General features: G+C 50.3%; 2 protein-coding genes across 2 annotated transcripts in view; both read right to left on the reverse strand.

The window, feature by feature from the left end:
* IUM83_08078 (Retroelement pol Polyprotein) lies at positions 1-20,574 on the reverse strand (the record flags this gene model as incomplete). The annotated part of the gene is made up of 2 exons (XM_067932429.1): positions 1-316; positions 19,709-20,574. The coding sequence occupies 2 exons, from the start codon at positions 20,572-20,574 to the stop codon at positions 1-3; spliced, it is 1,182 nt and encodes a 393-aa protein (XP_067790090.1).
* A 799-nt stretch (positions 20,575-21,373) lies between these two features.
* The window catches only part of IUM83_08079 (uncharacterized protein), a gene marked incomplete at both ends in the record, with an annotated part of 38,811 nt that continues 33,711 nt past the window's right edge, over positions 21,374-26,473 (reverse strand). The window contains one exon of the mRNA XM_067932430.1: positions 21,374-21,893. Within this exon, the coding sequence (XP_067790089.1) occupies positions 21,374-21,893 (520 nt within the window). The remainder of the gene's footprint in view (positions 21,894-26,473) is intronic.

The following is a 26,473-nucleotide window of genomic DNA, read 5'->3' on the forward strand; positions in this document are numbered from 1 at the left end:
CTAGTGGCAGTCGAAGTAGAGCGCCAGAAACTCGGCGACGATGCCCGCGTAGAAGATAGTGAGGAGCATGCCGTACTGCTTGAGCTCGTCCAGCACCTCCTTGTTGTCCGCGTTCAGGGCCCCCGCCACGGGCAGTGGGCACGCAGAGCTAGATGCCATGCTGGCCGCCTTGGTCGCGGGCACGATGGCCTTCTGGGCGCCCGTGCCGAAGTCGTACATGGTGGTCACTGCCGGGCAGCGCAGTCTTGAGGCCGCCGTGATTGTCGTACAAGACATGAGCTTGGCGCCGCGGGCCTCAAATGCCTCCAGCTGTGAGCTAGCATGTGAGCAGTAACAAGCCGATAAGACAGATCATGCTGTTCTCACCCGCGCATCTACATGATCGTATACGAAGCGCCCCGGCAGAGGAAAGGTTGCTCATGCATGGTAACTTGAAGCAACAAGCACGTAAGGACGCAGCTGGCTACGGTCATCGAAGTAGGCTAGCAAACGAGGGCATATCTAGGAGTGTAGTCTAGCCAATACTGCAGCGACCGATAAACTAGTTCAGTTGTCAATCTACCCCGAACATCACAAGTAGTCAACGCGTGACATTCTGCTCGAGCAAAAATGTAGCGTGGCTACCTCAGTAAACAAGCAGCACTGATCAAGTTCAAGGACAACTCAATATGACCGACGAGATCACCTTCCCCAAGACCAAGGCAAATGGCGCGGCGGTGAATAAGAAGATAGCCTCCGAAAGAGGTCAATGCCAGGTCAGGTCTAGATAGGTCAATAGACATTTGGTTGGTTAGGTCAATAGACATTTGGTTGGGCCTCTACACATACACATCATATGTCAGCCAAAAAAAGACATTTGCTTAGTGTGTAATAAATAAGGCCGAGCGCCGCCGCTTCGCGGCGGTGGTTGTGCGCTTGGTCACAGTAGTATGGACCGCCCGCCTCCGCTTCGCTCCGGCGGGCTGATTGGTTCGCTTAGACTACACTTTGTCGTTGGGGGATGGGTATGCCCGCCTCCGCTTCGCTCCGGCGGGCGATGGTTTCGTCAAAGGATTACATTGCTAAACTGGAACGCACTTCCAAAAGGACATGTATTTCTGTAATTATGAAGTGTGTATTTATGTAATTATGAAGTGTGTATTTATGTAATTATGAAGTGTGTACTGCTGAATGCCTACTCCGCCTAAGCATCTTCGAATATCTGCCTGTACACAATGTTGTCAGTGTATGCACCGTCGTCTTCCTCCAGCTCTGGATACTCGATCAACGCCTTGAACTTGGACCTGGATGTAACCCGTGACAGCGCCACATAGAGCTGTCCGTGGGAGAAACAGGGTGTCGCCAGATACAAACCCAGGTTCTGGACAGTTTGGCCTTGGACTTTGTTGATGGTCATGGCGAACGCTGGTACAACTGGAAACGGCTTGAGTCGCAAGCGGAAGGGGAACTCGCGCGCGTCCCCATCGCTGACGAAGACGATCCTTGGAATTAGAACGTTTTGGCCTATGCGCTCGCCAGTCATGATGGTAGATTGAATGACGTGAGGCTTGAGCTGGACAACCCGTAGTCGCGTTCCGTTGCAGAGGCCCAAGTCGGGTTCAGGTTTCTCATCATCATAATTGGGGCGCCTTCCTTCAGTGTAAGCTTGTGTGGAGGAATACCGCTGATAGTCACCGAATGCAACACCTCCGGCTCGAAGAAGTTTCCTTCGTTGTCGTCATCCACTGAATCCACCGATAGATACTCGTGGGCCTCCCCGGAGAGTCGTTCAGAGACGGCTTGGATGATGCGGTGCACCACGGCGTTGGTAGTCGTCAAGATGGTCCTGTTGGCGAAGTACTCGTCCGTAGCAACCTCGGGATCGTTGATATCGGCGTACATCTTATCAATAATGTTCTTTAAACCCCGTGGAACAGCTCCGGGTGTGATTTCTTCGTCTTCAATGTCGTCTCCTTCTTCGTAGATGTTGTCAATCAGCATATCGCGCGGAATCTTCACAAAGTCCCTGCCCAGTGACCTGTTGACCTCGTGCCTACCCTCTCCGACTTGTAGGAGAAACTCCGAGAAAGCCGCGAGCTCTGCGGCAGTGCTTTCGTTACTTGCCGATTGTACACGCATGTTTTCCGTGAGATGCAGCTGTCTGTCGGAAGTCACCCGAAAGTACAAATACTTTCCCTCCAAAAGGCTCCTGGTCGTTACCCATGATGTCACGCAAAGACCTGTCGACCGCTTCGAAGGCGTACCTGTGAGTCATCGGAGCTTCGTCCCAGATAACCAAACTGGCCCTCTCGATCAACATCTTGAGGCGCGATTGTTTATAAATCGCGCATGTCGACTTGTCGTTCAGCTTGAGAGGTATCTTGAACGTTGAATGCGCTGTGCGCCCACCCATGAGCAACAGAGAAGCAATTCCACTCGAAGCCACAGCAATCGCGATCTTCCCGGACAGTCGCACCTTCGCCAGGATATGCCGCAGCAGAGTTGACTTTTCCTGTACCTCCCGGGCCGTCAATAAAGAACAGTTTGTTGCCTTGAACTGGTGCTTCGACCGCCTGGATGATTTCGTCGTAAATAGCTCGTTGGCCGTCGTTCAGCTGGCTTTCTTGGTCCACAATGGCTTGAAGGGTAGAGTGCTGGTACCCCTCCAGTTCGCGTCGAATGAGGTTGTTCCGCAGCAGCGAATCCAGTACCATCCGCGGGTATTCATGTAGCTGAGGGAGGTCAAAGTCCGCCACTACGTAGCCACTGATTTGGAGCAGGTCGTTAAGGTCCTTGAGTGTGTGGAACCTGATCATGTCTTCCTTCTCCTGTCCTTCCAAGCCCCGGTATGTGTACGCGAAGTCTTCAGAAAGAACCTCGTAGAATCGATTCCACAGTACGCGAACCTCCGAAACTTGAGCATAAACAATGATCGTCGCGAAGAGCTGGCGGAGTTGGTACGGCATCTTGAAGGCAGCGGCTTCTTCCATACACGCAATCCATTCTGCGTCGTCTTCAAGATAGCCCAGTTTGAGTGCAGCCTGGCGGTACGACGCATACGTAACACCATCCACTGTCCGAAGCTTGGCAAAGGACTGTGGTCCCTTGCGGTGACACAGCAGTACACGCATGTAGAACCTCTCCATGTCCCGAGGGGTCACATGAACCATCCGCCCAAGCGCCGCTTGGTATTGTTTGCGACGAACCCATTTCTTTGCCTTGTCATCCCATCGGAATAGCGTCGGAATGGCTTGGTACACCATGGTCTTTGCCACTTGATTCTCCGGGGCCTCACTCGCACACAGTTCGAAGAAGCGGGTCAACATCGAGTGGCGACCACGCGTGAGAACTCGATCCGGGTTGTCGCTCGAACGGAAGGTCACGAATTGCTCGTTCTCCAGGTGGATAGTCAGCTGTACGATGGAGTGCGTCTTGCCTTGAACGGAGAAGTCGAGAAGCCGCATAGATGCCTCTATCGGAGATATATACCTTGCGTTCAGGTACCGAAGAATCTCGTTGGGATCCATCCTTGCACCGTTCGACTCCCCGCCCACCGTTTCCACAGTGATTACAGCCTTGTCGGACCCCTTGTAGACGTACTTGTACAGGTATTTGACTGCTGTCAGGGCCGTACAGACCTCCACGTTGATATGGCAGTTGTACTTCTGCGAAAGGTAGGGGTTGTACGGGACCACACACTGGTTACTGATGGCGTTGTCGTACTCCCTTCCCTTGAACTTGAGTACTCCTGGAGGCCGGCGGCGACGTCTGCAGGCAGGAAAGCCGTTCATGTTTCCTTGGGTAACCTCTACCAACGGCTTCGGGTATCCCTTCGTACACTTCCCGTCCTTCATGCAGGGGCTGGAGGGGTTCGCCGCGCCACATGGACCATGCATCATGCAAGTGAGGATGGTCTCGTACAGCTGGGGGTTGATCTCGGCGTCCGGAAGCTCCGCGGAGCACAGCTTGTCGATGATTTGCCTTGCACGCGGTTTGTCTTCGTCTGCAAGAATAATCAGAATGTGTGCGTGTGGGAGGCCCCGCTTTTGGAACTCCACCACGTAGATCCTCGCCAGAACACGTCCCAGTACGCCTTCATCCAAGTCTTTCAGCATCGCCGCGAGTTTCTGCTGCCAAACGCGGGCTACGATGTCCGGGCGGTCTTGTGCGCTTTGGTTTGGCTCCGGTATCTTCTCCTGGATCTCCTCCCATGTAGGGTTGCACGTCATAGTAACGAAGACGTCCGGTTTTCCGTACTCGCGCACGATAGCCATGGCATCTTGGTAAGACTTGTACATGGCCCGCGGACTCCCCGAATGCGTAGCTGGTAGAACGATGCGCTTGCCGATTTGGTCCAGGAAGTGTTCCGAGCGACGCTGCGGTTCATCTGGGTGTTGTAGCGCCCCAGTTTTGCGGTTGTACTCCGTCAATAGGGCTTCGCCCTCGCGCAGAACCGCTGTGTTTTCACTTAGAAGCGCGTCTTGAACCCCGCTGTACTGATCGGCCCGTAGTTCGGCTTGATAAGATGCCACCCAACGCAGTTGCTCTTGCTCGCACTTGGCTCGTTGATCTACGCAGTACTGCTGGAATAATCGTCCACCTTGGTGCAGTACCGACTCGTCACCGACTTTCTGGAATAACCGGTAGGCTACGTGCTCGCGGAGGGACATTTCACGCTTCTTTCTGCGTATCACGTTGTTCGCATACACGTCTGTGTATGTCCAACCCAGCTCACCATGCGGAAGAAGTAGTGGGTACTGCAACGGGTCATACACAGAGTGTGTTTCGAAGAGGCGCAGCAGCGAGTGATCTTTAGTACGCAGAAGGATGTCCCGCGGATTGTCCAAGTTGCCATCCTCGATAAGAGTCACCCCAACTTCCGAGACCGTTGGTAGGTTGTGGGTTCGCTGGTTCGACCTCTTTTCATGTAGCCGGAAAACCATATCAACCACCTCCTTTCCCGCCGCCTGGTCGGCGCGCAGCTTCTCCACGAAGTTGAGATATTGTTGCGCGAACGGATTGCACTCCTCCATCATCTGCTCGATCTCCAGCAGCGTTCCAGAATCGAGGTCAGCGAAGATACCTCGGCGACGCTCCGCTCGCTGTTGCATGTCTGGATCGACAATGTAGGTTTGGGCAAACTTGGGAGGCACGGGCTCGTTTGTGAACGTATCAATACGCCGAAGAAGAGATCCCAGGTAGTGCCCCATGGCTCCTTGAATACGATACGTGTATACGCCACGTTGTCCAGCAATGCTCTCGTCTTGGTTCACATCCCTGAAGTTGGAGCGGTTGCTACAGGAAGCCCCAATCGACGTGAAGGCAAACACTTGATTGTAGGCTCGGATGCGGCGCCGAAACTCGGCGTCCGTGTACAACTGGTGCAATCGCGGTGGAGCAGCTGGTAGTGGGGGTAGTTGCACCGCTCCCTCTAAACAGCAGCCTTTCCTGGACTCTGCAGGCCATTTCCATGCGTTGCAATGAGGGCAGACCGTAGTCGGAGGCAGTCTATGGCACCCATTGACGATATTGTCGCCGCTGAGCATGGAGACTCTGAAATCCTCTTGGTTTGCGAGTGCATGACCTCTGCGAAGAGTGCTGCGCCGTATACACTCCTGTTGTCGCCGCTCATCTCTCTCCTCCTCCTCTTGAGCATCGCGAACCATTGCTTGATGTTCCCGGCGGGCGGCTCGCTCCGCTTCGACGACTTCCTGACTCAGCGCAGCCCGACGTTCTTCCTGGCGAACGCGCTCGCGTTCCTGCCGTTCTTGACGTTCATCAGGGCCTTCTTGCTGTCGCTGTTCTGCATGTTGGAGACGGTCGGTCTCCTGCACGATCTCCCGTTATTGCTCTGTTTGGTTAGATCTTCTATTGGCCCGTCCTAAACGGCGTTGCTCGCGCTCTGAGCTTCGTTCGGCCTCGGGAACTAAAGCTCTACGTGCCTGTTGGCGTTCAGCGTCCTTACGCCGTTGACGCTCGCGTTGGGATCCCGTCATGTTAGCCCTTCTAGCCCAGGCTCGCTCTCTGTCACGTGCTCGAGTGCGTTCTCGTTGAGACTCTGTCATTGCTGCGCGCCGCCTACGCGCTAGCTCCGCCGGGGTCGGTCGAGGCGCTTGCTCGATATTGCTGGTATACGCCGCTACGACTGTTGAAGCAACAGATGCCGCCGCCGGGACCGAATGCTGTTCTCTGCGGGCTGGTGGAGGCTCAACAGACGTATTCTCGGCCGCAACGTGACTCTCGCCCGCCGTGACAGTAGTGGCTGTGTCCGCCACGTTAAGCGCTTGAAATTCCTTGTTTAAGTTGTGGCGCTTAGACCTTCGACGCGCTTGGCGACGCTTTTGAGCTGCAGGCTCCTCTGGAGCAGCGGGAGTTGCGTTGATGCGCTCGTTGTCTCGCAAGGCCTGTTCGATCTCCTCGCGCGTCCTTTTCCTTTTCGTTCGACCCATTTCGACCTACGCACACGTAACAGAATCACATGGCGCGTTAGACATAAAGTCTAAGAACACCGTCGCCATTTCCAGGGTCCTATACACGTGCCCCGCCGCGGACACAGAAGCGCAAATAGGTGCGTCCACCTAGAGCGCCGGTCCCATACACGACCACTGGCCCGGAGATGAGGCGGGTCACCCGGCTTCGCCGAGATCTGCCCCATTTACCCCGGATTGGTATGAGATTTCCCACGCCGCTGGCGGGCGGACGTGGGCACCTCAGGGTCGCGGCTCCGAAGAGCGGTCGCTGCGGCAAGGGCACGCGAATTCCTACGTCGGCGGCGGGTGTCAGCTGCAGACTTTCTTATCATCTCAAAGTGGGTATTGCTACCCACTTTAGAGAAAGTAACGGTCAGTATAGTGGAGAGCTGCAGTACCCAAATGCCATTCCCCAAGGTAATTAAACCCGGGGTGCAGGTAAGAGAGCAATATTGCAGATTCAGGACGGCCTGCCTGGCATCTGTGCACCAACGGGGGAGTCTCGACTACATGGCCGTGTCGTGGAACCCACTGCAACTCCCCCGTGGCCCCACCGGAGTAGGCACCAGGCCGCCCTTAATCCCACACTATAATACCTCAACTGCCCTAAAGGTACCAGTTATCCCAACAGGCGGAACTCCCGAAACCGACACTTCTATTACAGTTAGGAAACTATGTAGCTAAGCGTACCTGAGTCCCTGTGCGGCGCTCGCGTCCTGTGGGGCTTGCTGTAGCGCCCGACGTCCGAGCGCTTCCTCGCTCCGCCGCGCGCGGAATTCAAAAAAGGAAATGTGAAAGCTGAGGCAAATCAACCGGCCAATCACAGCACGAATAGAAATCACGCAAAAATAAGCCAGTCCGGAAGATGGTGGGATGCCATAGGGCAGGTTACTAATGCGTTAATGCAGGGCGGTAGGACGATGCTCTACGGTAGGCTAAGGCCCGAAGACAGAGAACGGACGGACTCACAGACAAACAGACTGGAGACTCTGTTAGTTGTAGGGGATGTTGAAGCACAAATAGAACGAACACACGCATTTGGTCGGACTCACGTGAGTGTGCCACCGTGGCAGTGGTTCCCAGAGCCGCCTCGTTTTCTACCTAGCTGTACAGCTTGTGCTAGGTACGAAATATAACGCGAGGCAAAGAATTTTGTTTTTGCTCATTTTAATATATCGCTATGCAGATTTGTCTAGCTTGTCTGCAAACAAATGTTGTCGTTGGATGATTTACATACATTAAAGCAGATTGTTTTGGATGGAGAACTTGGTAGTGTCAACTACAACCGTGAGCTTATTGCAGCTAAACTTGACGACTCCATTAGCTTTTATTGCGACAAAGAATTCACCCTATCGACACTAAACTCAACCAAAAATCCATTACTGGTATTTCGCGATGCTCATCACAAGATTGTACTTTCGGAAAAACATACGCCAATTCCTAAGACACCTGCTCATCTTTACGAAGCCTTGGGCACCGATGACGTACCGACTTTAATTCACCAGCGCGCTATGGTCACCAGACGGCGGGTGCAAAGCGCGCCACCCGATCAGTGTACGTGGCACATCGGTGCATACAAAGACGCATTTCGCTTGGAATTAAACCAAGGATATTGTTTCGCTAGAGAGTGTTGGCTACAAGCTGGTAATAGGGAGAGTCCTGGGCACATGGATGCTGGACGAGTTTTGGCCTACATACCACCCTTTCTACAACACACATTTAAAATATGGATTGCTTTCAAGGACTTTGAAAGTGCGAAAAAAAAATTGTTTGGATGTGATAACGAGGCTTTCAACAGAATGGCTTCAGATCCAAACACAGTGATCATCGTCCAGCGTCCTGGAGATGGTGTTTATGTCGGTCCATTAGTGTACCATTCTGTAATTATTGGCTACGCACCTGGGACACCTCCCACGAAGCAATGGGGTATCATAGACGGATTTTGATTTATTCTTCGAGAGGATAAATTATTTTCCTATCTATACGCCACTCAGGCGAACACGGGTACTCGTAAAAATTCGGACACTTCATGGACTTAAGTGCTGGGGGCCTATTGCGCGATGGATGGACGAGCCTTTAATTCACGAATGTTAAGGAATGAAGTAAAGGCTTTTACTGAAGACGTGATGGCCAAGAATCTAGAATTTGCGAAGAACAGCACTGATGGCGCACACGCCGGACAGAGATCGAAAAAGCGCAGGCTAATTATTGCTCACGCTAGAACATTTATTAAAAAATAAATATTTTAAATGTTACTAAATAATCCTGATGATCTTTGTGATTTCAATGCTCACAGAAGTGTCATAACAGTTCGACAAGATATTCCAACAGATATGCATTTGAAAATATTGCTATGATAGGGCTCTGCTGAATATAGTAAGAATGTTCACATTCATACAACAAATCTATCAGAGTCGATTCGTAATATATGAGTGTAAAGTTTCCGGCAGTGGCATAATTATGCTGTTTCGTGATTATAGGGTGTTGAAGTGTAGATGTAGCACTTTAGAAATGGTACCCCGGTGCGAATATTGCTCAGTTGGCTTCTTTTTTTCTCTAGATCTGCATTTACGCTCTAATACAACAATTGTATAGGAGCTGATCTCCAAATGGAAAAACTAAAATTTTGTATATCTCATATTGGTTATGAAACGGACACTAGCTTACGAGGCGCCAGAGTGCATTTGTGGTTTCGCACAATAGCAACAGATGGAGCTGCGCTCCCGTAGGAATCATGGGGTAGCCCGGCTTACCGGAGAAAATGGAAGGAAGGCGCGGCGCCGATCACCTGCCCGACCTCAAAATCGGAGAAACCGACGGGTGGATTCAGGTAATGTGAATTGAGTTGAAGTGTCAATGTTTTCATAGCTCACATTCGCCGTGTGGGTTGATGTCGTGGATCTAGCGCAAGCACAAGATGGAGGCCCGTTACAGTGATATTGCTGTTAGGGCGAGTGTCTCCGAAATCAAGTGAATACAACTAGGAGTTTGGCTTGCGCGATGCAGTTTATCTTGAACCCCCTCCCGTTAGAGATTTCTCAGACAAATGGAAATTTGGAGCCGCACGCGCAGTCCGTATCGAGTACTCACTCGAATTTTGACGAGGACTTTGAATTCAGATTCGATGAAGGTGATGAGGAATTACGTGCTATGAATCCTCCAAACATAATTACGGATTTAGCGGCCCATTTTGCTCAGCGACCGGATACAGCCAACTCTGACAGCAACAGGCGAACCGGACGGACAAATGTGTGGGTTGGTGGATACAAATACACGATATCAAACAAGAATCGAAACAAAATATTCTTGCGCTGTAGGATGGCGTTTTGAACGCCCGAAGCCAGAGAAGTGATCACTCCGGTCATGTTTCCGCGATTGTATGCCGTATCTACTCGCAGATTCTCTTCCTCACAAACTACTTGATGGTAGGTTGACCGATGTTTCTTCAAAAGCTGCATTTTTTGCTTGAGCACTTTGCTTCCTTGAGGCTCTGGATCGACATTGGTCTGTCGTATAGGCAAATGCCGTGTACTGGTGTCTGCCCGAGGCGGTTGATGGCTCTCTTCTTGATTTGCGGATTCAATTCGAGCAGCCCCTTCTGTTTTTTTTCTTCGATTTCCTGTCATCTTGAATTCCGTTGGACTCTCCTTTGAAATCATGATCCGGATGAGCTGCGAACCAGCGCTTTTTAGCAGCTTTCGAAAGCTTCAGCCATGCTTCTCGTAGTCGTTGACCACCACGACCACGAATCCACTTGGAGTCTTGAATACGTTTTTGGTCAGAGTCAAAGAGCTTTCTTTTCTTGGCATAGGCACGGGCATACGCGTTGCCCTTCGTTTCAGCATAACACCAGACCGCTAGGTGGACCTTCATCCGAATGATGTGGCGGAAGATGCAAATTGAACCAACAACGCTGAATCGACCGGGTAATCCCGGGCCGCTATTATTATACAATAACATCGAGGTCAGACACTTCCGAGGATACTTATCTCGGAATAATAGTATTCTTGACTAGCGCGAATCTGTAGTAACGTTATCAGTAAACACAAAAGCCAACCGAGCAATATTCGCACCGGGGTACCATTTCTAAAGTGCTACATCTACACTTCAACACCCTATAATCACGAAACAGCAGAACCATGCTAACGATGGTGGTTTCAACGATTAAATTGTTGGAAACGAGGCGTTTGCTAGCTGGATGACGGCGCGTTTAGAGTTGATTCTTAAGACTCGCCTCTAATAGAGCTTGTGTACGTCGGTGATCTTCCACACTTTTGTGGGGTTACATAAGCGCATGTTCCACATGTACAGTAGTACTGTAGTACTTTTAACGGATTGATGTGTATTCCAATAGTCGTACACCATCTGATGCAACACCTGTGACTTGACCTACAATGACCTTACCTGTCATTGACCTGTAACGGGCTCTTCCAATAAGAAGTTTTCAGTGTTCCGAGGAGGAGATTGGGAACCATGGCTCCATCTGCTACTCTATGTGCAGGAATTCCAAGTGTTCATGGGGTACACGATTGATCAAGGTGATCAGTGGGCCATGGCCGAAGTTATCCAAGTTTTGCTGTTCGACGAAGACCTGCGATTCTTTAACGATATTTATCGGGATGAAGTCGAGTTCATGTAGTGTGTGTGTGTGTGTGTGTGTGTGTGTGTGTGTGTGTGTGTGTGTGTGTGTGTGTGTGTGTGTGTGTGTGTGTGTGTGTGTGTGTGTGTGTGTGTGTGTGTGTGTGTGTGTGTGTGTGTGGTGGTGGGGGGGTTACAGTAGCAAGCCTCTTCCCACTCACCAGGCATCGCACACGATGCGACGCCGAGCTGGCAAACGACAGAGCAGTTAGAAAACTACTGCCGGCCGACGGACCGAGCCGAGCAGTAGCGTAGATTAGATCTTACCTACTCGAACCCAATAGACTGAGGGACTTACCAAGAAGCGGTTTCCCTAGCAGAGTTTCGCTCAGACCTGCTACAGTTCAGACCGAACATCATGCTCATAGCTCTTCGTCATCTCACGACGAGGCACTACCCTCCAGGTACCCGAGGAGTCCTCGTGGACGAGTTGATGCAACTCAGAAAGAAAAATGGCTCTAGTGCGCGAGAGTCCAACCGTGAGTTGCGAACCCTGCTAAGAATGATCCAGTTTCTGGAGCACGCTGAAAAACGAAACCGAGGCTGATGTGGATCCACCAGCACAAGAGCTCGAACCACCAGCGAGAACTACGGCGGAAGCGGCAGCAGTGGTACCGAAGGAAGAAGGATCATTTACTGGTGACCCTCGAAAGATGCAACCAGCAGCTCCGCATCGAGATTTGAGCCCTCGAACAGCGGCCACACAATCCACTCGTCCATCCCAACCCAAGAATCGGTTTGGAAAGTAGTGGCGTCGTACTTTCACATTTTCAGCATGACTGTCAGCCTACTACGAGCTCCGCTAAGCCCGGTTTCAAGAGTCCCGAAGAGCACTTCGAGTTCGCACAAGCTGCCATGGCTCCAGACGTTGAGTATAACACAGTGCGCGGGGTGAAGGCGTTGATGAGCGTGTGGCGAAGGTTTTCTATCTGGTTTCAGGATGTCGAGCTTGCCCTCGAGAGCTTGGAGCAGGACACTCCGGACTCGTTGGTGGCTACTGCCGCAGCCAGCTTTACCATCTCGGGACGCACTTTGCACAATATGTGCCCAGATTTGCTCGGCAGCAGCGTCGACGACCACGAGAGCAGTAGCAGGAAAGCTTTAATCGCCAACAAGCTACTAGGAGAGCGGGTCGTCATGCGTGGTACGACGCGGTTCGAGTGGGACTGCATCTTCGGTCGCATCTCGAGTATCTCTGACGACTTCGACCTATTGACGCCGATTTTGAGTCTGCATGGGGCCTTGGAAGACGTGACAGTGCTGTTCGAGAAGTCTCCTGCTCGGTTAGATCTCAGACCAAGCGACCTTTTGTTTTGGCATAGAGACAGAATTAAACATTGAATGCACGCTATTCTTCAGCTCGTTTCATGTTGGGCACGAGCGTAGATGAAACTTACAGCAGTTTCTAATGCCACACAACGGCCGGCCGTCATTGGAAGGCCCAGACGAGTTTACAAATGTACTGCAATCGGTCATTTCAGGCATATTAAAATAGCTCGTTGAGATTTGTCTGCTTGGCGTACACATTGTCGAGTGCCTATATGCACCTCCATTTTGTGCGGGTTGTGTTATCGTGGTTACCGTATTAGAGATTTCCTACTTCAGATAGATCTCCTAATCCATACCGCAGAAAGCGTTCAAAAACGCGCAGAATACATGTATGGCCACATTTTGGACGAAAGGGGCTGAAATTGAACAAAACCATCGTACAACGCTACAACTTCAAGAATCTGTGGTATGAAGTAGGAGGTCTCAAATACGGATACGGGAATATAGCCGCCGGGGCGTGTAATCCTTCTATTGCGTGGACATCGAGGGATTTGGAGTGAATTTGGCAGCGAAGCACATGTTTGCGTTAGGTATAGGAATCTCGGTTTGGGAAGCTGTTGCTCGTGCATTGTCACTCTTAGTTAAGTAAGGGTGATTCCTCCTCGTTGGTGCTGGTTTAGCCCCCTGCTGGATCAGATACGTACATCGACATAATATGTCGATGTACGTACACATATTATGTGTACAAAACTATAGGACCACCCTCATAACTCAATCAATTTTTATCATTTTGTGGTGGGGTTTCGACAGTAGTTGTGAAAGACGCTGAGAAAGACCTGCTATACGCCAACACTCGCGTTTTTTCACTTTAACGGGTGGCTCGTATACAAGAAACTGTTTGTGCAAGGTCGACACAAATTAGGACCACCCCATCGCAATACAAAATTGAATATTAACCGAAACCCCGTACAAGGCGATACGACTAGAGATTTGTAGTGGACATGCTTTCGGGTGCTCGCACGTTGAGACTAGCACTCTGGGAGCTCGCTGTGACAGTATCCTAGCACTGTAAATAGTGTTAGCTGTAGCAGTGGAGCACGACATAGCCTCATAAGTGATATTGAGCCTGAAGCGATCGCCAACGTAGGTCTCAGTGGTAAGTCAGCAGCAGTGTTAGCGCATAGCAGGTCTTTCTCAGCGTCTTTCACAACTACTGTCGAACCCCCACCACCTCAAAATGATAAAGATTGATTGAGTTATGAGGGTGGTCCTATAGTTTTGATGCGCACTGTACTCATTGTCGCACAGCTTACAATATAAATTTGATGCACCTATTATGTACATCAAGTTGAGCCAGGATCTGAGTAAAGTCCATGTGGTATTTGTTGCGCATGATCGCGTGAAAGCAAACTCAAGCCACCACTCAATTCGCTCGACGCCGGTCGACATATGTGTGCATAATCCAGGTTGTCCAGTTTGGCACTCATTGTCTCGATCCGTGACTGACGGTACATCAGCTTATGTGTACATTAAATGGAGCCGTGGTCTGAGCAAAGTCCATGTGGTTTAAAGTAGCGCGTGATCGCGTGAAAGCAAATACTCGCCACTCACTCTACTCGCACAACTCCGGTCTACTCAGCCACTTATACCTCACTCAGCGATTTCCACGACGAGACCAACAACGCAAAGTTCACCTCGTGCCTTCGCGCCCCCACAGTCACCAGCTAAGCGATGAAGTCATTGGCGTATTTGAGATCTCCTACTTCAGAGAGATCTCCTATTTCATACCGTATAAACCCATGGTACAACGCTACGACTTCAAGAGTCTGTGGTATGATGTAGGAGATCTCAAATACGGGTATACGGATATTGTACTGGACAAAACAGCTTGTACCGTGGAGACGGGTCATTTTACAAATGGACGATGGTGACTTTCCATATGCGATAGATATGAGGGTAATCTTCGCCCACAGTTTCCGATTTTGAGGTCAGATTTGACGAATTCCGCGTAGTTTTTGACATAGCCACATAGCCGCTGGAGAAAACGCTCTAGGCTGGTCAAAAGTTTTGGGGAAAGGGTTAACCCTTTGACTACCAGCCAGATGGAGTGATTTATAGGTCCATAGGGACCCATGAGAGGTCTAATCGCAAGATGCGATTGGACAAAACTAAAAGCTACGAGACGACGGCAAAGCACTGTACAACCTAACAGGTCTCCATGGACCTGTAAAATGCATTACCGCAGGAGCCACAAACAGTTCGTGTGACCTGCCATAGTTGTTTTCTCGTCTAGCTAGCAGCCCCGCCTCCACTTCGTGGACAAAAGGACTTAGATGCGTTGTTCAATGTAGCCGACGACGACACGTGAGACTGGGAGACCGACACGGACCCTGGCCTGGAAGGGTGCGGAGCAGGTTCGAATGTATACCAGCTAATATTCAAATTCATACATCAGGCAACGCTACAGAATCCTAACCAAACTAGATGAGCTTACAGTGATAGCGTCATAGCAAGCCAATGTGAATATTACACAGGATTTCATGTGCAGGAGTGCGAGCGGTTGGCGGATGTAGATTGGAAACTGATACTACATGGGGTGCTCGGCTAAGCACGCATACTTGAGGTAATGCTATAACGAAATGACGCTGAGCTGAGAGCGCGCGGGCTGCGACACCGCCGCTCGGAGGTCAGCATCCTCAGTGGGCTTGCCGTGATGTCCACCCCAAACGGCTCCTACTTCCGTAGACCATTGCCGTTGTAGCGACACTGACCAGGGCGCGACGGCATGTAGCTTGACCTCTCAAACTTTTGATTGGAAGTACCGTGAAGTAAACCAGCGTCGCCACGTGGAAAAATTGGTGTTTTTGATTGGTCGTTTTTTTCCCTGTGCGTTGAATTGATTTGCTAGAGCCATAGGTCCAAGGAGACCCGTAAGAAATCTCTGGTAGTGAAAGGGTTAAAATAGGGTTATACGGTCAGTCATCGGAATCGGATGCTTTAATTGGCTCAGCATTCGTATTGTACGCGGAAACATATGGTGTTTTGGGTTGGTGTCGCCAAACGTCCAAACGTTGATTGCAACATTGCAAATCAACGCGAAAAATCGGTATTATAGTTTGAAGGTTCATCACCAGTCTGACACTGTACTATGACTCCTCGACGCTGGGGCAGGATCTGTAATACAACATTATTAAATATCTCAAGTAGCTGATATATATCGTTAAGGGGTGACTCTGAAGAACGTATCTCGGTACTCTGAGAGCTCTGCTCTCCTCGTAGGTCTTCCAGACGACTGCGACTGTGTTCGTTGGAGTCCCGATACACTTGTTGACCAACTCGAGCGTGCATCTCTCGAGCTCAGGGCATTCTTCACGCGCTTCGAGAATAATTCGTAGGCTTTCACAAACATAGTCCTCTGAGTATCACTTAGTCTCCGTCCTCTCGCCATCGCTGAAGCGCAACGGCGCTAGTTAGCTGCATGTACAAGCAAGCGGATAGTTTCAGGATTATTTTGAATGTCTACCTGATTTCGTACGCCAAATATTTGATGAACAGCAGGCCAAAATATGGAGCTGTTAGCATTCCCGGTACAAACTTTTTTTACGATGTCTGCTGACGCCTGTAATCCTTCTGTAGGGTGGGTATCGAGGGATTTGGCCGCGGAGCACATGTTTGCGTTAGGCATAGGCATCTTGGTTTTGGAAGTTGTTGCTAACGCACTGTCACTCTTAGTTAATTAAGGGTGATTCAGCCTTTTTGACGCTGGCGTAGCACTCGTGATATAGAGCTCCATTACATTATTAAAATAAAACAGATGAAATCCATATTTCGTATGTGTGCATCATACTATAATAAACCAGGTTGTACTCATTGTCGTGCAGCTTATGTGTGTACATCAAATGGAGCCGGGCTCTGAGTAAAGTCCATGTGGTATTTGTTGCGCTTGATCGCGTGAAAGCAAACTCACACCACCCACTCTATTCGCTCGACGCCGGTCTACTCAGCTACTTGTACCTCACTCAACAATTTCCACGACGAGACCAACAACGTCAAGGCTAATGTTCACCTCGTGCCTTCGCGCCCCCAACAGTCACCAACTAAGCGATACAGTTATCGGCGGTGTCGTGCAGCGCTCCAGAGCGTTGAACAGGGTCTTCTGTCACGGCGGCACGGAGCGCAAACGGAGCCAAGAAGTGTTAACGTCCGACGCGGTGGTAGTTGGTACACCGCCAGCTTCGAAGCGACAAAGGTTCGTCAGCCCCCACAAGTCCCCGCGATCTGTCGAAGAAGACAACTGTGCCCCAGAGTATAATGTGGAGAGGGTGGTGTGTCGCGTTGGGCCCGAAGAGTGTTTGTCGTTGAAGTGGGTGCGAGTGTTGGTCCTGTCGAGAAGCGCGGTAGTTGTGGTCGATGTGCGGGGTAGACGGTTTATTTAAGACTGAATTGCTACTGCTAGCCTAACATGCATGCCTCGCTGTGCTCCTACGCGAGCACAGGGCTCTCTTTGCGTATTTCTGGGGTTTTCCTTGACTTTGTGCTACCCTGCGTCTTTTTGTTTTCTTTTCATTTATTTTCTACTAAATGCATGTTCCATGTTTCTTTTTCATGTTTTCCCTAAAAATGCATGTTCACTGTGACGGCTGACCCTCTCGGGTAGCTGCCACAGGAACTTCAAGCCTCTGGCCGCGAGCAAGCAAGCCAGAACCTTTGCGCCGCATCGCACTGGCTTGCTTGCTTAGCAGGCCAGAGGTGGGCGTGACATCTCCCCCGAGTTGACGTCGCGATGGCGGAGTCGATACGCATCATGAAGTCGAGGCCAATGCGAAACGTGCTTATCTGCGCTTCGCTTTCCCAGGTTGCCTCATGCTCCGGTAACCCATGCCACTTCACGCGCCATTGACGTTAGCGACGTCTAGTCCGTTTCTTGAGCAGCTTCTCCACAATGTAAAGTTCTTCTCCGGTGTCCTCGTCCATGATCAGAGGTACAGCCATCGGAATCGGTCGATTCGGGACATCCGCACGTTTCGTTAGGTAAAGAGTCAGCAACTCCACGTTGAATGCCGGAGTAAGGCCTTTCATCGTGCGCGGAAGTATTAACTTCACCACGTTATCGTTCACCATACGCTCAATCTCGAACGGTCCAACCTACTTAGCGGCTAGTCTCGCTTTATTCAATTCCGTGTCCTTGTTTACGGTTTTCTGCAGTAAGTCCTTCGTGTCGAGCAGCACTAATTCACCTCTTTTAAAGGCAACTTATCTGCGCTTGCGATCGTAGCACTCTTTCTGTCTTGCTTGAGCTTCTTCCAAATTCTTCTGAGCACGTTCTACGATCTCTTGTCGTTCCTTCGCAAAGTTCTTCGCGAACTCCCCGAGCATCACATCATTCTCCGATTGCATCAGGTCTTTCATCTCCTCTGCCACAATGTTTGACACCTTACGTCCTGTGGCAAGTTGGAATGGCGCGAACTGCGTAGACGAGTAAACGAGGGTCGAATGCTCATAGTCGATAGTCCCTAGGTGTATAACCCAATCGTCACCGTGATACGAGATCATACATTTCAATGCATCTTCGAGCACGAGGTTCTGGCGCTCTGTCTAGCCATCTGCCTGAGTTTGGTGCGCAGTTGTCATGCTGAGTTTGTTACCCATCGACTTCATCAATGATTTCCAAATATCCGAGATGAACTTCAAGTCACGATCACTGATGATAACCCTCGGCAATCCGTGGTGCCGAACAACTGCATCAAAGAACACTTTGGCCGTGTCCTTCGCGTCAGCTGTCGAATATGTCGGTGCATACTTCGCTCGCGTGGACAATTTGTTCACTGCAACTAGTATTGCATCAAACCCTTCCGACACTGGCAAATCCGTGATGAAATCCATTGACACCGCTTCCCAGCATTCCTTTGGCGCTGGTATCGTCATCAGCAGTCCCTTCTTCTACTGGGTGCTGGATTTCAATCGTGCACAAGTCTCACATGTGCGAACGTATTCCCTTATGTCGCGGTCCATAGTCGACAAGTAGTACCATTGCGCTACTTTCAGGTACGTACGTCCACTTCCAGGATGCGCGAACGTCTTTCCATCATGAAATTCAATCATGACATTTGTTCAAAATTATTTTATCCTCGGCACGCACAGTCGGTAGACAGTTTCCCCTTTCGTCTGTTTGAAAAACAGAAGCCCAATGTGCTTGACGAACTTCTCCTTTCCTGCTCCACTAGACCACGGTTGCTTGAAAGCAGGGTCTGATTCGTATCCTTCCTGAAACACTCGTTTCGTTTCAGGGACCAAATGCGAACTTACAAAATGATAGTCGACGCAGTTGATTTGATGTTGTGCTACGCCAATCGGGCGACTCTCCCCCCGAAACCCGACTTCGTCGACTAACAGGTGAGTATCATCCGTTGACAGCACTGCAGACTTAATACGGTGGTCATCAATTGGTACGGCATTCTTCGCGCATTCGCAGTCATGAACCGTATACGTCATATCCGGAAGAGATGGTTCTTTCTCCCCTTCGGCTTCCCGTCCATCCGGTGGAGGCCGTGAGAGCGCATCCGCTACAACGTTCATCTTACCTCGCACATGATGCAAAGTAAACGTGTATTGCGAAAAGTACGTCAAAAAGCGAGCCATCTTTGGTGACACTCGTGGATGATGCAACATCCACGAACACGCTGCATTATCCGTGTAGACGTCGAATGGGCGTCCATGCAGATAGTGGCTCCACTTCTCCGTAGCCACTTTGATAGTTAGTAGCTCCTTCATGCGTAGGCCATCCACGCTCATGTTTATCCAACTTCTTCGAATAGAAGGCAATCGGATGATCTGCTCCGTCATACTTCTGTGACAGAACTCCACCAATACAATGTCCTGACGCGTCCGTCGTCACGATAAACGGTCGCTCAAAGTCCGGTAACTTCAGCGTAGGCGCTTGTTGAAGTGCGAGCTTGAGATGCAAATACGCGTCCTCCACAGGCTTCGTCCAATTCGATGGGACATATCCCTTCGTCAAATCCCTCAACGGACGAGCAATCTCGGCAAAATCACATATACATCTGCGATAATATCCTGCCAAACCCAAGAAATTCGACAACTCCTTTCAATTCGTCGGAGTCGGATACTTGGCTATCGCTTCCGTTTTACGCGGATCAAGGCTTACTCCTGCCTGCGAGACAACATGTCCTAGGAAAGCCACTTCGGACTGACCAAACGAACACTTTGCCATGTGCGCAAAAAGCTTCTCGCGACGCAGCACCATACAAACTGCACGCAGATGCTCCACATGCTCCTCTATACTCTTCGAGAAGACGCAGATGTCATCGAGATACACGACGACAAATTCGTACTTGTCGAACAGCTTGTGCATGAGCCTGGACCATGTCCCTGGCATTCCAGCCACTCCCATGGGCGCTACACACCACTGATACGTTTCCTTGTGTGTTCGAAACGCAGTGTACGGACGACTTGACATCACCACCAGCATTTGATGATATCCCTGCGCAAGGTCGATCAACGTGTAGATGACACAACCTACCATCTTATCGAACAACTCCTCGATTAATGGCAACGGGATCTTGGCAATGACAGTCACGCTGTTGAGATAGCGGTAGTCGAACACCCAACGCAACGGAATCTTCAAATTGCCGCTACGCAACCATTCAGCCCTTTTTGGCATTTGACCTGTGACTGGGTCCTTCTTCGGGATAGCGAAGATGTTCGAAACCCACGGAGAGTTCGACACTTCAATCCATCCTTTCTTCAACTTGTCTTTGACAAATTCTTCGAAAGAATCCTGTTCCATCTTCGACATGCGGAACGGTGCACGAGAGCTTGGTTGAGCCCCCTTCTTCAACCTCACTTCAAAGTTGACTTCACGCATCGGAGGCAATCCATCTGGTAATTGCTCGGGAAACACATCCTTGTACTCCTTACCGACTACGTTGAAGATCGGTTCTGGAATTCCTTTCACTTCGAGCACAAGTTGTATCTTCACCCGAAACACCTGCTCATACTCGCCTTCCTTCAAGTTGTGCGAGAACGACGGTGCATCGACGTCGATGAATTGCATCCGGTCAGGTATGACAACCTCCTCCTTTTGCCAATCCACTTGAGGGTTGTAGTCCTTAAACCACGGTTTCCCCAAAATGACGTCGTGCGACTCCGGCAACTTCCATTCCACGAACTCGATCGCTGGAAAGAAGTACCCATCCATGGTTCCTGGCGCTTCCACGTGTTTGACATCCGTCGCCGGCGTCAACGTGCGATCAAAGCGCTGAGCTTGAAGTCGTCTTGACAGAAGCACATTACTAGCCAAACCTGGCGTAATCGTGTTCGTGCTGGTCCGTGTCCAACAGATTTCGGACATTTCTGCCATTGATGCGACCCTTCCTGGTGAAAAGGTTACTCGTACGTTCGGACTTCACTGCGTTCACCTTCAAGATCTCCGTTGTATTTGTTGCTTGCGATCCTTGCTGAACCAACTTCACTGGCTGCTTCGCATGCAACTCAGCTTCCTGCTCTGGCGGCGATCCGCACACACCAGACTCCAATTCCGGTTTCATCGCATGCAAACTCGGTTCTTCAACTGGCTGTAGTCTACACGAGCCAGCATCTTCCGTCATTTCTGACGCTGCAGTGACAGTCTCTTCCACTTGTACACGTGCCTTGTCCATGAATGCCTGTAACTCATACGCTTGTTCCTGGATGTCAGCCACACACATAGTCACGCGATCCATGACGACAGTATCCACCTGTTCGTCATCGAGGACCATGTTCATCCTCGGCTTACGCTCTTGATTACTGCCCGAGTTGTTGTACTTCGGCGCCTTCCGCTTAGCCATTTGCGTATGCTGCGGCTGTATCGGACATTGACGAGCCCGATGGGCGCTACTCCCGCACCGGAAACACAGGTTTCGGCGCATACATTCCTCCTTCGACGGTACCCTTACGTTGTCGATCTCCATCGGCACTGGTCCATCGTTGTTGCTCTTCGATCGTCTGTTGTGGTACGATCAGTACCTCGGTCTGTCGCGTGCTCCTTCCGAGCGTCCACGATACGCGTGAGACCGGTCATAGTCGAGCGCTACGGTAATAGCGTCGGTCAACGTTGCACTCCTGCGATACTGGACTTCCTCCCGAATACTTGACGGCAGACCACGCAAGAAATACATGATCTTGTCCAGTTCGCTCATCTCCTTGACTTGAGTAATCAAGTGTCTGAACTTGCTGATACAATCGGGCAAGTCTCGACACTGACGCTCCTTCAAGTCATTCATCTGGTCCCGAAGACGTTCTTGCAGATCCGGAGGCACGAACTCTTTCTCCAGCTTCAAAAAGAAGTCTTCCACACTCTTCACATCGTCCTTCTTGACGATGTACCACTGCGCGGCTCCATACTTCAGCGATCCCGCTAACACAGCCAAAATGCGTCCACTCAACTTACTATCCTTCCAGTCTATGCCCTTAGCTAAAAAGTACTGCTCCACCTGCTCCCGGTATAGTTGGAACGATTCATTGAGCGTTCCCCCGTAGCTGGGCATTTTTATCCCATCCAGCTTTAGTTACGACAGCTGCCTTGACTTGCGCAGCTCGTCGATCAATACTATCTGCTTCTCCATGGCCGCCAACATACTATGCATTAGTTGGGCCGGATCCGTCATCTTGAACATGCGAAAACTTCGTACTTTGTGCGTTCACCCTTGAAACTTGATACCGCTGGGAGTAATCTACTTTTAGGGGAACTGACTAAAAGAAAGTAAAAGAGAAAAACCTGTTAAAGAAGTCGCCCACTCTACTTCCTCAAATTGGCCGAGTCATGCGTCTTGGCCTTCTTCGATGCCTCTGAAGTTGTCGATGACACGTGAGAGGTCGAGCGGTGACGCTTGTCGTCCTTGGTCTTCGCTTCGCCAACTTTTGCTGTGCTGGGCTACCAAGAACAAAGACTGACTACCGACTTCCTTTGTTTGTTAGCGACAGCAATGTTGTTGATACCGGCGTGTGTAGAAGATACATCAAAAATGCATGTTTGCCTACGACTCGCTGAGAATGTTAGCGCAATTCTCTCATCAAGTAAAATCTCTATCGTCGTCTACTTGCCCGACCCTGCGGCCAATCAGGCTTAGGCTAGCTAGCTCGCCTACTAATGCGCTAGCAACCACGTCGATCCCACCCCTCGAGTAACCTGCGGTAATCGTGTGGGCGTTCAACTCGGCGTGCTGGTGAGATTCTCTGGTGACTGCTGCCCTTGGCGTGTTCTGGCACGCATAGACATATTGTGACGCGCTTTGAACGCCTTCACCCAGGACCATGATGAGCGGAAATTAGTCACACCGTAGGGAGCAGCAATATCTAATGCCTGCAAATGAAGCATCACAGTCGAAATAGGAACACCCTCCGCTCTCAAGTCATTGATTCAAACCACTAACTCCTTACCAGCGCCCATGGGGAGGGCGATACAGCATTCGCAGTGTCGGGCCTTCTTCTGGCGTCAGCCCTTGACTGTTTGGCATGCAGTCTCGATGTGGCCATGACGTTTGCGCCACTGATAGATGAGTTTACATTGCTGCTCCTGCGAAACAAATCAAGTCCTGGGTAAAATATGGCAATAACAGCACTGATATCACCGCATTCCGCCCAAGCCGATAGCACTCTCAGCCTCTCGCCAGCCGAGATTGCTGTGCACCTGCATGGCATGGCGCCAATTTGATTCTAATGGCCAGCATGCAATGCGTTGATAGTGTCAGTGACAAAAAAGAGGAATACAATGCTGTGATTTGATTGGATAAGAAGATTTGTCAGTGATAAATAGAGGAATAAAATACTGTGATTGATTGGATAAGAAGATTTGCCAGACATAAGCAGATGTCAGTAACAACAAAGGAAGTCGGTAACCGGCTTCGAGACTTATAGTGCACGACTTAGGTGCGGTGCCACGGTAGCTACTTAGGCAAATGGGCTGTCACGGGGGACAGATGGAAAACCAATTTGCACCACGGCTGCCCTCAAGTTAATTCCCACATCCAGCGTAAAATAATAGGTTGCCCTATTAATGTACCAAAGCATCCCCAACAGCTGGGTTGGTCACGGTGATGTGACACTGACACCGCGCGCTGAACAATCCTCCCCTAGAGTGCCCCGCAGCAGCGAGCCTTCCCCTCGCAAGTGCTACCAGATGCCGCGTCGAACCCGAAGAGTGTTGGTTGAAGTTGTTGAAGCGAGTGTCGGTCCTGTTGAGAGCGAGGTTGTTGAGTCGATGTGCGGGGTAGACGGTTTATTTAATAATGCATTGCTACTGCTAGCCTAACATGCATGCCTCGCTGTGCTCCTACGAGAGCACATGGCTCTCTTTGCGTATTTCTGGTTATATTCTTGTCAATGTGCTACCCTGCGTCTTTTTGTTTTCTTTTCATTTCTTTTCTACTAAATGCATGTTCAATGTTTCCTTTTTCTTGTTTTTCCTACCAAATGCATGTTCACTGTGACGGCTGACCCTCTCGGGTAGCTGGCACAGGAACTTCATGCCTCTGGCTGCTAGCAAGCAAGCCAGAACCTTTGCGCCGCATCGCACTGGCTTGCTTGCTCAGCAGGCCAGATGTGGGCCAGACAATAACGATGTCCAACGTAGGTAAGCGCAACACCATATTCAATTTGGAAGTTGCAGGTAAACTATAGCAGTAGCGCTGTAAAAGAATATAAAATAATTCCACTAAACGGAAAAAAAATACTACAGCCGTAGCCGCAGCAACTCGATACTAGAGTGCACCCCCAGTGCGAACGGAATTGTCCGCGAAATAAAATGAAAAATAAGAGAACGTATGTCATTGAGGCGAGGCGGGTGAACGCCATCGTCCAGGTGTAATGTGTGAGTGTCGTGGGTCTGGATGTAGAAGTGGAATTCCAGATATGGAGTACCTTCGGTGTCTGTCACCACGATCTGGTCACCAACGCACTGGATGAGTTCGAACTGGAACGGGATCAGGACTACTGGATCGAGGATTGGCGTGTGTCCTTGTGTCAACCCCTGTCGGTACGTTTATCTTTGGCGGACCGGATTTGCCACCCGAAGTTGTTAATAATATGCAATTGAGTAGACAGGAATGTAAGTCACTCCAAAACTGTCCTAAATGGAGTATGATCAGACTGATCACAGTCAGACCCGTAAATCAGAATAACCAACCACACAGAAATACAATGCCGAGCTAAACGTCACACAATATACAGCCACCACTTAATCTTTGAGACCCGTGGGTGGGTGGGTGGGGGGGTCTACACACCAGTCAACAATTGAGTCTTCACCCAGTAAACTGGTCAGTACTGGATACGCACTCAGCGTTCGCGCAGCACCCTCGCTAGGTAAGGGAAATATAAGACAATACAGAATACAGTCCTATCATACAGCGGTAAATCAATTCGGTCACAGGGGTAACCGCTAACAACCACCTGAAACAACAGTAGGAAAATATGGCATGGACGTCCGGAATGGACGTGACAACTTGGTTATCAAGCTAGAGCAGATCACCTCAGGGTGCAATACCCAAGGCCTCGCCCGCCTCGGCTTGAAACAACCGAGAAGCCACTCAGCCAACGCTCGCAACGTCCGGAGGCCTCAAACTGACCGTCGTCTTGGGCCCCCGGGCAATGTTCCGGGCAGCTTGTCCTCCCCGCGGCGCTAAATGTCGTCTCCGGGCCAGTCGAGCTGCTCTCGGCGGGGGGACGGGGGGACTTGTCTTGTTCTCGACAAATTGATTTCTTGTTTGTTCTTACGTTTGGTTAGCTATCTTCTATCATTTGTTGACTTTTAATAAAGCTTTCAATAATCTTGACTTGACTATGCTTCGGCTTGTTGACGTCGACCTTCTTCACGGCATCATTCATCACTTGATGACAGCGGTATCTGGTTACATCGACCCTTCGCGGTCGAACTGGCCTTCGGCATCCGATGTGCGGCTCACACAGTATCGACGAGTATGTCTTGGTCTCATCCGGGCTGAGGATAGTCTCTGACTACACTTCTAAGCCTTAGCCTTTTCTGCGGTGAGGGTGTCGGCGGACGGACAGGATGTGTTACTCCGCGCTGAATATGAGCGCTCATCCAGGGGCACATATCCGATCCTGTGAGCCCATACTAACTGCAAGCACTGGTAGTACTAAATCTCCACACAAGCAATCACTCTCCTCGTGTCACACAGCACGCCACTGGATTCCAATCGAGGGTGACCAATCATACTTCATCGTATCCATCCAGTACGGCAGTCGAATGTGGCCACGGGAAAAATTCCTGAGTCGCATCATGTCATCACGATCAAATAAAAACGAGTGGTTCAACTAAACCTTGACGGCTTTTCGGTAGCACGAAACTTTACAACTTGAGGTCAATCTCAAGATGCAAGGATTGCCAATATTTCTCGACCAAAATATGCGACAGTGCAACAGTTTGGGTGTAGATAAAATTATCTGACGAATAACCCGGACATATTTTTGAATTGAGGTTCATTGATGCCATTTAGCTATGCGCTAACGAAAACCGGACAATTTTGGTTCATCGTAACGTCTGCGCCAAACCAAACTGCCTATATCTTATTATGAAAGAAGATATGAGAGTATTATTGATACGAATCGGCTCCGGCAGTCGCCGTTGGCGCAACGGAGGCCGTAGCAGAGAGCGACAGCCTTGTCGTTGCCTCTGGCCGAAAGCCGTGGACGGATGGAGGATACGTGGAGGCGTGGGGAAAAGTCAAGAGATGAGGTAAGAGGCTGCGGAGATTCAGAAAGGTGTTGAAGTAGCCTTAGTGGATGGCAGCTCTGCTGCAGCCCGCTTTTTATGAGTAGGAGCACAGTCGGAAAGCAGCAGGATCTGACGCAAGAAGGCGAGGGCAAGTGAACAAAGAAATAAGTTGTGTATTTGGATTTTACACTACTTGGTTTCTGTCTTCTTTATCCGTGACGGCGCGACAAGCATCGGCGGCAGAAGCTTGAAGGAGCGTGCGTACGGTTCGACCAGACCTGAATCGTAGCAAGTACTACAGCCTATTTTTGCAGGCAGTACTGTCCGTAAATTAAATCCAAAGCTGTTCCGGGCGAAGCACAGCTTTGTCATCGACGTATAAAAAATA

This window comes from Phytophthora cinnamomi (genome assembly GCF_018691715.1).
Source record: "Phytophthora cinnamomi strain GKB4 chromosome Unknown Contig49, whole genome shotgun sequence".
Taxonomy (NCBI): Eukaryota; Oomycota; class Peronosporomycetes; order Peronosporales; family Peronosporaceae; genus Phytophthora; species Phytophthora cinnamomi.